Source organism: Hypanus sabinus, chromosome 8 (assembly GCF_030144855.1).
Source record: "Hypanus sabinus isolate sHypSab1 chromosome 8, sHypSab1.hap1, whole genome shotgun sequence".
Classification (NCBI taxonomy): domain Eukaryota; kingdom Metazoa; phylum Chordata; class Chondrichthyes; order Myliobatiformes; family Dasyatidae; genus Hypanus; species Hypanus sabinus.
The window spans coordinates 135,374,885-135,386,612 of NC_082713.1; the positions used below are offsets into that span (position 1 = coordinate 135,374,885).

General features: G+C 36.7%; 1 protein-coding gene across 3 annotated transcripts in view; it reads left to right on the forward strand.

Annotated features, from left to right (window-relative positions):
- Positions 1 to 6,322, forward strand: part of iqub (IQ motif and ubiquitin domain containing) — a 59,962-nt gene extending 53,640 nt beyond the window's left edge. For 2 of the 3 annotated variants that reach the window (XM_059977901.1, XM_059977902.1), the window contains exons 16-19: positions 179 to 355; positions 2,473 to 2,721; positions 4,095 to 4,280; positions 4,655 to 6,322. In XM_059977901.1, coding sequence (XP_059833884.1) covers positions 179 to 355; positions 2,473 to 2,721; positions 4,095 to 4,280; positions 4,655 to 4,819 — 777 coding nt within the window. In that variant the 3' untranslated portion in view covers positions 4,820 to 6,322. The remainder of the gene's footprint in view (positions 1 to 178; positions 356 to 2,472; positions 2,722 to 4,094; positions 4,281 to 4,654) is intronic. The other variant, XM_059977903.1, reaches the window with a different exon arrangement.
- The last annotated feature ends 5,406 nt before the right edge of the window (positions 6,323 to 11,728 follow it).

Consider the following 11,728-nt stretch of genomic DNA (forward strand, 5'->3'; position numbering starts at 1 on the left):
AAAATTTTCTGCAGTCTAAATGCATATCTGCTTTATCCTCATCTTCTTAAATAGTTTCCCAAAACACATATTGAACTAAAATATGAAAAGCTTGTTGCTATCTGTAAAAGCTGTGTGTTTTTGTTTATATGTTTTGATCGTTTTGAAATCTCTAATATCAATAGTTCTTTCTTCATAGGAACATGACTGTAAGTTAACACAGGAAATTGTGGATTTGATTGACCGAGAAGCAGATCTAATTATGAGGCATGTAAAGGAAACTTACCTGGATGGACTCAGACAGAGAATATCAACACTCTTTCTTCAGTACATCAAAACACCAATGTTTAACCCAGAGGTTGCCAGATTTCTTAAGGTACAAAGTAAGCAAGTTACTTGTAATGTGCAGGGATCATTCAGATGAGTAACTTTGTACATTTTCCACTTTTAATGATAGAAATATGATCAGAAATGCTTCACTTTCCAATATATATCATTTAGATTTAGATCTAACATTTGTTAGATTTGTACCAAACTATATGGCTGTCTTGAATCTTGTCAGGTTAGACATGGCTGATCAGTGTAGGATAGGTTCTGCCTGGACAATCAGTCTGTTGCAGCAGCTGTTAATATGCTAGTTAGGCTACTGAGTATATTTTCTTCAGAGACTATTGACCAAAATAAAGTTATACAGAATTGTAGATTAATTTGGGAAATAGCTTGTCAATTGTTTGTGAGGTGCACAGGATTAAACAAAACATTCTAATTGCAGGTGCTCCCTGAGAGTTTGTATTGAATCTCTGCTTGTTAGCATGTATACCAATGACTTATAGGAAAAAAAGATAATATAAGAGTTAGATGGAGCTAGAAACTGCAATGGATATAGAGAGAGTACATGGGTGGGTATACTGTTAGCAGATGAATGATTTCACTGTGCTGTTGGCCATATTGTATCCAAGAAAGGCAAATAGTCGGATTTAATGGTATGAAATAAGTATCTGGATGAAAAGACATACACAACAATGATAAAAAATAAGTGTACGTGTACAAAAAGGCTGAACAGGCTAAATTAATGTCTTCATTTGACTAAGTGACCTGGATTATAAAGGGCAGAAAATTATACTTTAGATCTAGCGGGTCATACAGCATAGAAACAGTCCCTTTTGCCCAGTAAGTGCCCATAATGACCACCAAGCACTGATTAACATTAATCCTATGATAGTGTGGACTACCTCGGTTGTGATCGACCATGGGTACTATGCCTCTGGTAGTCACAGGAGTGGCTTCTCCAGGGTGCAAGCCAGGGCAGAGTTGATGTGGAGATCCGTCTGTTGCCCATACAGTGGGACCCCCCTCTCCATGCTGACGACAGATCCAAAGGAACGACGAAAGTCAGTACAGTTTGGTGCCAGCAGCATCACAGGAGTTGCCGTGCCGGTGCTGGGTACAGCAGTCAGCCGCCTTCAGGACTCTGACTCCGGATTTTTCCTCGTGGTTTACTCCCAAAGCCTTTCCCGTGAACAGATATAGCTGCAAGGCAGCGGAGGTTTGAAATCGGAGTTTTCCCTCTGCTAGATGAGCTACCATCTGTGATTAATGAGCCCCATCTGCCCAGAGCAACTGGTTTTAAGGTGCCTGTGGTTCGCCTTTGTCCCTTCTCCTGTCAATGAGAACAGCTCCGCCAGGCCACACATGAAGGCCAGCAGTTGGACTTGATTGTCAGAGGCTGTTTGAGACACACGCCATGAAGAGCATTTGTTTAGCAGTAGGAGCTACCACCCTTCGGCTATGATTACCCTTAGAGCTTATGATCCTATGATAATCCTATTTTATTTTCTCATTGTCTACCAACTCCTTTCTGATTCTACCACTCACCTATACAATTTTAACCTACTGACCCACATGTCTTTGGAACAAAACTCTCTAGAAAAGCACACACATGGTCACAGGGAGAACTTGTTAACTCCACACAGTCAGCACTGAAGGCCAGGATTGATCCCAAGTTGTTGGCGCTTTCAGACAGTGGCTCTATCAGCTGTCCCACTGTACAGCTTTAACATACAGAAGTTTTGATAAAATCATAAAAGTTTGGGTTATGTTGCTTTTTGTTGATGGTATCACCTAATCTCAATTTCTTAGTTAATGGGGTCAGTCGGTACTATGATATTACGCTGTTGTTACAATGGAATATATTGACTGGGGAACCAACAAAATAACAGCTTTGTTGTTGAATAATATGATTTCCACAGTGCTTTATTACAGAGATATGCAAAAAGAATCAAAATGCAAATTAACTTCAGTTGGTACTGGAGAGTTCTGAGTTTAGCTTTTGTAATGATGCCAGGTAGATTTGATCGATTTCTTTAATGTTGCCAGTTAGAAAGTACTAATGCAGAATAAACTCATTTGCTTTGTTTGGAGACTCTAAGACCTGGGAAAGATGTTCTTTAAAGTGAAACTCAAAATGACGTGAGCCTTGTATACCTTTTATAGGTTCCACAAGATCCAATGGAATTGCGCAAAAACATTTATTTCTGTTCAGGTTGTGGGAGTTACTTACCTTCCACAGAGTTCCCCCTGTCACTGACTTCACTGAATCTCCACATGTGTCGACAATGCATTAAGCAGAATAATGAAGCTTGTCATCGTGAAGAGTCAAGCCAGTACAAAATGATCATGAAGCAACTGAGAAAAACTGAGGCAGATTTTGGAGATGGAGCCCAAATAGCATTCTTGCTGCAGGTATGACATGAGTATGTGATTTTTACTACAAAACGCTTCAAGCAATCACTGCTGTTTATGATTTTTTGCTGTGAATATTAATGGAAGATAGTATATTGTAGAGACACAGGCCTAGAAGAATTGTGCAAGGTTCCTAGGCAGCATTTTGATTCTCACATGAGGTCTAAGATGTTATAGATAGTGGGATAGCCGTTAAATGAAAAAAAATCAATATGTGCTCTTACAATCAAAGTTGATGTTGGTTGTGGAGAGAGGATTGGTTGTGGAAAGGATGAGAGATATTGTGATGGGTGGTAAAGTGTGAAATGGGGAGATCTTGCAGTGGATCAAATGGGGCATGGGGAGAATGTGTTGTTTTGGGGAGGGAATAACTTGAGTGAAGGACAGGGTCAGGAAGAGTCGGAAATGAAGTAGCAATCGCTAAGAAAGCACATTTCAAGAAAATCCTCAATATAAAAAGGTAAAAAGACAAAAGCTGTCCTCCATTAAATAATGTGAATGCAAGTATTAATTCCTCAGCTCAGGCCTATTTTTAAGTGTGTGAGTTGCATATTATACATGGATCCTATTTGAATAATATAATTTTGCCAAGTGCTGACACCATTTTATGCCTTTTATTATTGCATCCTAAACATATATGCATTATTAGAAGAGGAAATACACCTAAGGTAAACAAGTGTTTATGAGTCTACTCAGTATTTGATCATGTCTAGTAATTGAGTTTTTAGTAAAATTTCTATTACATAGCCTATGGAATTATGATACTTTGTGAGAGTTTCTAATCCACGCTCTTTTAATACTTTTCAAAGTTCAAAGCAAAATTTATTATCAGAGTACATACAACTCTGAAATTCTTTTTCTACGGGGCTGCTTAGCAAATCTATATAGAACAGTAACTGTAACCGTTGATCCCAATAATCAAAATGTTGATGATGATGAAAATATAAAATCATACCTTATGTACTCAGCAACTTGGGTAATTGTAAATCAGTCTACTAATGTTATCCATTATTGTCTGCTCCTAAGTCATATCTCCTGTAGAACCTCCATCACACTATTCCTCAAACTTTTTAGACACAGTGAATTATTTTTATATTAGAATAGTTTATGTCATGGAAGTTAACACTAGGCCTTTCTTTATATATTGGACAAAAAAAAAAGATTATGCAAAAAGCAGAGATGAATGACCAGTTGCTTTTTATGGTTTTCACCAAAAGAGCAAAATGTTTAGTCCAAAAAAATATTTTTGACTGGTAATCTGATATTGAGATTAGTTATTGAAGTATCTTTTTAAGTGAATTTAATATTTTGATTTATTATTACAATCAGACTTTTATTTTGTATGAATTTACAAACTGGTATTCTATTGGCAGGAACAAGATATGAAATATCTTATTGACAGTATTTGGGGTACACAGTCTGCATTGAGTGCCAATGCAAATCTGAAGGATCTGATAATGATAAGGTGGGATAAGATGTCTGAATGGTCGCCATGGAACTGTATCCTCCTCACAGAAGAAGAAGCTGCAGCTCATCTTAAACTTGGTGATATTGAAAAAGTATGTGAATTCATTTCCTCTCTGTGTAAACATGCATTTTTTACTATGCTTTAGCATTTGTTCATTATTGTTCCTCCTGACAGTTGCTCCCTCAGATCAAGTTTGCTCATTTATTTACCCATTCAACGTTAAGGGCTCATTACATTATTCACCTCAACCCTATTTATATAACAATTTCATGCACTCATTATTCTTCCATTCTATCATATGTCTTCAACTTTTTACTATCAATTTGAGAGATCAAAGCTTTTAACATCCATGTTTTAAAGGAAAAGTAATGATATGTACATGAAATAAGTTGAAGACAATTTCAACTATTTCCCTCCAATTTTGAATCATGGTGATTTACTCAGATTTATGTTGTTCACACACAGGATTATGAGCCCATGTTTATTCGCAAGATCAAGCACCGACATACTTTGGGAAAGAGTTACTTTTCTCGGATTCCTGAAATAATGAATTACGCACGCACCTGCTTGATGAAAGACTCAACTTCCACAAATGATCTTGTAATTACAAATTTATTACCCACTAAATGAACGTTACGTCATTGGAAAACTTCAATGCTTAATTTCAATTAAAGTTATAGCTTTGTTGAATAAAACAGTACAATGTTATTCCTTAATCATAGATTATAAGTGAAACAAAAGCTAATTGAAATATCTTTAGTTTATAGCAACAGACAGTAAATGAAGTAATAAGATTTGGTTTGAATTCCTCTTTAAAATTTTCAATATAATCCCATAAATTTGAACATTTTTCTGATATTTTCCCATTAGAGTAGCTAATTCAATGGGTACTTGAAATGAAATTTGATCTGTTGCATAAAATATCTGACAGTCTTTAAGTAGGAAAGACTTTACTGCAAATAGTCTCAGCTATCACACATGTAATTTGATCTTTTCAGACTGGTGAAAGTAGTAAAACTTCAGCTTAGTTTAAAAGAATGTAAATTTTATTGAAAAGTAAGATAATACTAAAGGGAAAATATCAAAATGATTTTAATCTTGTGCACTTAAGATAGAATCATACCTTTCTGGAACTATTTGCACAAATGCTGGACCTCTGAAATGTGTTAAAGCAAAAATGTGATCTTATCCTATCTCCCAGGTGGATACAAGTCTCATGCAGAGGTATCAGTTAGTGATTAAATCAAGGATACAAAGCCTATCCTGTTAGTATGCAAACGAACTGGTTTTGTGAAAATTCAGCTGGCAAAGTTCTAATTTGTAGTCTCAGAAAAGCTGTCTTCATTTTCAAACTAACTTGTTCAGAAAAAGAATTCGAAGCAATATTCTAGCTGAAAGCTCTACTTGTGAAAGTGTGACTCCGCAGCTGTTATCATTCATTTATTCATTTTAATAGTTAGTTCATCTTGTGTGCTCTTGTTTTCCAAACAACAAAACCCTATGTTATTTAGGTTGATTGCAGGAATTAGTTCCAGTAAAGAAGATAAATCTAAAAAGAATAAAATTGCAATACACTAATTTCAGCCAGGATGTTATTCTATACAGATAACATGTTTATCATATTGCTGAAATTATGTTATTAATGTAAGATATTCTGTTATCCTTTGAATAATTGTGTAAAAGTCCAGAAATGTTGTGCAGTCATTTTTCCATAGTGTTTTAGATTTAAAATAAAATGTACAGTACTTCTTGCATTTAAAATAAATGAGAATCAAATGACAGAATGCATTTGTTCTAAACTATGGATGTGAACTCACATTTTGCATAAAGATCTGTCAGGATCTTTTATTGTATTTATGTTCTCTGTTCTCTATTCATATTGTATCTTTATGTTAAATGATACACTTATTGACATATTCCTTTGGTCAGTTTATCATTTTACAAATTGATAACAGTTTTTAATCATTGTGGCTATATTCAAATTTTCAAATTAAAGGTAAGAAATTCAGTGAAATACATAATTGCTAAATATTCTTTTCTTTCTGCAGCATTGGTATAAAGTGGGAAAATAACAGGTCTCATTAATGCACTTTTCAGCACTAATCTCCCTTCTCGCTAACAAGATCATGATTGATTATCTACCTCTATATCACTTTTCTGCTCTTTCTCTATCCCATATCTTTATGATCCCTTAATATTCACAAAAAATATATAGTATGAATACAATCAATGACCGAGTCTCCACAAACTCTCAAAGATTGCCCCTGTTCTGAATGAAGAAATTTTTCCTCCCCTGTCTCGTAAATGACCTATCAATGTTTCAAAATTGTGATCCCTAGCTCTAAATTCTTTAGCCAGGGTAAAATTCTCTCCACATCTTTCATATGGAGCACTCTAAGAATTTTGAAATTATATGGAAGGTCATCTCTTATAAGCTCTAGTGAATAGAGGTCTAGCTTACTCTTTCACTTCACAGGAGCCAGTCTGGTGAACATTTGGTGCACTCCCTCTGAAGCAGATACCTCACTAAAATATTCTATAAAACTCCAGCTGTGGTCTAATATAACTGTCAAAAGCTGTCTTTGTTCCTGTAGTCAAATGCTCCAGCCATAAAGTGCAGGATAACATTTATCATTGTAGTTGCCTGCTGTGCCTAAACACAACTTTCAATGACTTGTGCATAAGGAAGTTTGAAACATCACTATTACTCAATCTCACCCTACTTTTACAAGAATACCTTTCGTTTCTACATTCTACTACACTTTATCTCATCATTTCTGACATTCATCATCAGCAGTATGTTATCACCAAACTTGAAATGTTACATCTGATTCCTGTCGGCCAGTTTGTGAACAGTTGCTCACTCTTATTCCAATAGTTACAGCCTTGGTTCCTATTTGTTATCCAGCTCTCAACCCATGCCAATACTACACCCTGTTAAATATGCTTTAACCTTGTTCATCGATCTTTGTAGGACCTTATTGAAAATCCAAATGTATTCCATAGACTAGTTCTTTCTCAATACATGCTTTAAAGAAACCCAAGATATCAAATGTCATATCCCTTTTATCAATCTATGGTGACTCTATTTTTTTCTAAGCATCTTAATATCACATATTTTATAATTGAAGAAGAAGAATAAAGCCCTTAACTCTGAATGGAGTCATCGGGGATGCCCTCATTTTATGGCGTTTTCTTTAGCAGGCTTTCTTGTTTTTGTGAGGCCGAGTTGCTAGCTCGACGCTCAACCCAGCACAGATGAAAAGCGTGCAAGGGAGGGAGCCAGCTGTTTTCGAACTTGGGAGCCTTTGCTCCGAAGTCCGGCACTGATGCCACTACACCACCAGCCAGAATTTAATAATTGACAGCATTTTTCCAGCTGTCAATGTAAGGTTTACACATTGGCAGTTTCCCATTTTCTCTCTCCCTTCTTAAATAGCGGTATAATGTTTGTACAGCTTCAAGCAATAGGAAATATTCTAGAAACATGTATAACATAATAAAATAACCATTTTCTTAAAGTTTACAGTGAACCCATGTCACAAAACATCAGCCAAAACCTAGGAAGCATAATGTTGCATTGCTAAGCTGATTCAATGTAAAGCCAAAAAGCATATTGCTTAGAACTGGGGAGGTCTTCCTTCGTTGGTGATACTGAAAATTTGGATGAAGTTAACAGGATGAGTTAAGTTTGTTACAGAGTTTAAAGTATCTCTGTTATCATGATGAATTTCTACATCTGAATCTAATTACTTTGGAGAAGCATTGACTGAAGGTGTTTGAGATTGAAGTTATATTCTGCAGAGAAAAAGTATATGAGAACAAATACTTAGGAGTCACAGAAAGTATGGGTAAATTTTGGTTTGATATCCAGAGACCCTTTTTCCAGATATTGTAGTCATCTATTGACTTGATTCGTAGCATGACGTCACCTGGGAAAGAAATCACAGAAATACTAGAAAAGGTAGGTAAAACAAAATGGAATAATATGTACTGATGTCATCATGAACTCCATGTTTCATTCTTTATTTTTGGAGAGGAATTCTTCAGCTTTTCCTTGTCACGTTAATGTTACTTTCTATTTTCATATCAGTCAGAATTTACTGCCTGTTTTAAACTACAAGCATTAACTGCTGCTGCACATGTAAGTTACATAATTGCCTTCTACAGACCCATTTTTGACAATTTGCTGCTATGTATTTTCTGAATCTTGAATGCTGAGGCTAGAAGAAACCATACCAAAAATTGCAGAAACAAATTTACATATCTGGTAACCCATATTCCTGGCTCAGCCTTCAGACAGAAGAACTTGCTAGTAAATGTGTATAATTTTTTGCCAAGTGGTTGATTTATACCTGTTTGTATTGGAACATTTAGAACTTGGAGAGGCCCAAACATTATTAGAAATTCAGGAATCTACATCTGTCAGGTTGCTCTGCTACTCTATGTGGACTCCAACAATGGTCCAGTGATTCTTTGAGATTCTTCAAGAAGTACCCAGACAGAAACCTTGTGAATTAACAGACTTCGGTGACCATCAAGGAAGAATTGGAAAGAGGAAATTAAAGGAGTTTAGTTAAAAGAAAATCACACAACAGAAGTGTTCCAAGCATTGACAATCTTCGGTTAATCTTTTACTGCAATAATCTACTGATTATTTATAATCTTTAAAACTTTCCAAATTATTTCCAAACCTGATGCATTTTTAAAATTGTCACTTTAATAGCTTGTACTAGCAGGGGAATGGGGTTGAGAGGATATTAGATCAGCAATGACGAAATGGTGGAGCAGACTCGATGAGCTGAATGGCCTAATTCTGCTCCTGTGTCTTATGGTCTATATTAGACCATAAGACCATAAAATATAGCAGCAGAATTAGGCCATTTTTCCCATCGTGTCATGGCTGATCCAATTTTCATCATGGCTGATCCAATTTTCATCATGGCTGATCCAATTTTCCTCCGACCTCCAATCTCCTGCCTTTTCTCCATATACCTTCATGCCCGGACCAATCAACAGTCTATCGGCCTCTGCCTTAAATATACATAAACACTTGGCCTCCACAGCTGCCTGTGGCAAATAATCACCACCCTTAGGCTAAAGAAATTCTTCCTCATCTCCATTCTAAAAGGATGCCTTTCTATTCTGAAGCTGTGTCCTCTGGACTTGGATGCACCCACCATAAGAAACATCCCTCCTCTCCACATCTACTCTATCAGGCCTTTCACCATTGGATAGGTTTCAATGAGGTCACCACTCACTCTTCTGAATTCTAGTGAATACAGGCTCAGAGCCAGCAAATGCTCTTCATATGACAGGCCATTCATTTTCTTGAACCTTCTTTAATCCCTCTCCAAGTTTCAGCACATCCCCTCTAAGGTAAGGAGCCAAACCTGCTCACAATACTCCAAGTGAGACATCACCAGTGCTTTATAAAGTCTCCACATTACATCCTTGCTTTTATATTTTCGTCCTCTTGAAATGAATGCTAACATGGCATTTGCCTTTCTCATCACAGACTCAATCTATATATTAACCTTTAGGGAATCCTGCACAAGGGCTCCCAAATACAAACGTATTTGCACCTCAGTTTTTTGTATTTTCTCTCCATTTTGAAAATAGTCAACCCTCTAATTTTTTCTACCAAAGTACATGACCATACACATCCTAAAACTTTATCTCATTTGCCATTTTTGTCCATTCTCCTAATCTGTTTGTCCTTCTGTAGCCTCTCTACTTCTTCAAAACAACCTACCCCTCCATCTATTTTCATATTGTTTACAAACTTTACAACAAAGCCATCAATTCCATCATACAAATCATTAACATATAATGTAAAAAGAATAAGTCCCAACACAGACCCCTGTGGAACACCATTAGTGACTGGCAGCTGGTCAGAAAAGGCTCCTTTTATTCCCACTCTTTGCCTCATGCCAATCATCCATTGCTTTATCCATGCTAGAATCTTTCCTCTAATTCCATGGGCTTGTAGCTTGATAAACAGCCTCATGTGTGGCATCTTATCAAAGGCCTTCTGAAAATTTAAGTATGCAACATCAACTGATTCTCCTTGGTCTATCCTGCTTGCTGTTTCTTCAAAGAATTCCAACAGGTATGTCAGGCAAGATTTTCCCATGAGGAAACCATGCTGACTACATCCTACTTTATCATATGCCTTATCCTTAATAATCAACTCCAAGATCTTCCCAACAATTGAGGTCAGACTAATTGGCCTGAAGTTTCCTTTCTTCTGCCTCTCCCCTTTCTTGAAGAGTGGAGTGACATTTGCACTTTTCCAGTCTTCCAGAAACATTCCAGAACTTAGTGATGTTTGAAAGATCATTACTAATGCCTCCACAATCTCTTCAGCCACATCTTTCTGAACTCTGGGGTATACACCACTCAGTCCAGGTGATTTATTTACCTTCAGACCTTTCAGTTTCCCAAGAACCTCTCTAGTTATGGTAACTTCACACACTTCATTTCACCTGACACCCGGAACTTCCAGCATACTTACAGTGTGAAGACTGATGCAAAATATTCATTTAGTTAATCCGCCATTTCATTTTCCCCCATTACTACCTATTCAGCATCATTTTCCAGCAGCCCAATATCCACTCTCGCCTCTCTTTTATACTTTATGTATCTAAGGAAATTTTGGTATCCTCTTTACTATTATTGGCTAGCTTACTTTCGTATTCCATCTTTACCTTCTTAATGACTTTTTTAGTTTCATTTTGATGATTTTTAAAAGGATCCCAATCCTCTAACTTCCCACTAAATTTGCCCTCTCTTTGGCTTTTATGTTGGCTTCTTCCTCTTTGGGATGTATATATCCTGTGGCTTCCAAGTTGCCAGTGTCTGTTTCCAGTCAATTCAACTCCTCTCTCATGCCTCTATAATTCCCATTATTCCAATGTAATCCTGATGCATCTGACTTTAGCTTCTCCTTCTCAGATTTCAGGGTGATTTCAGTCATATTATGATCACTGTTCCCCTTAGGGTTCTTTCACCTTAAGCTCTCTGATCAGTTCTGGTTCATTGCACAACACCCAATCCAGGATAGCTGTTCTTCTAGTGGGTTCAACCACAAGCTGTTCAAAAAAGCCATTTTGTAGGCACTCTAGAAATACCCCGTCCTGCAATCCAGCACCAACCTGATTTTCTCAATCTACCTGCATATTTAAGTCCTTCACGACTATTGTATTTTCCATCCCCTGCTGTAATTTGTAGGCCACATCCTTACAATTGTTTGGCTGTCTGTAAACAACTTCCATCAGGGTCTTTTTTACCCTTTCAGTTCCTTAGTTCTATCCACAATGATTCAGCAGCTTCTGACCCTATGCCACCTCTTTCTAACGATTTGATTTCATTTTTTACCAACAGGGCAATGCCGCCCCCTTTGCCTTCCTGCCTCTCTTTGCAATACAATGTGTATCCTCCCAGCTACTAAGTATATAATAATGATGTTATACAACAAAACAAAGTGTTTGAAAAGTTGTAAAGCTCTTTAAGGTTTGAAGCCATTACAGAGTGATT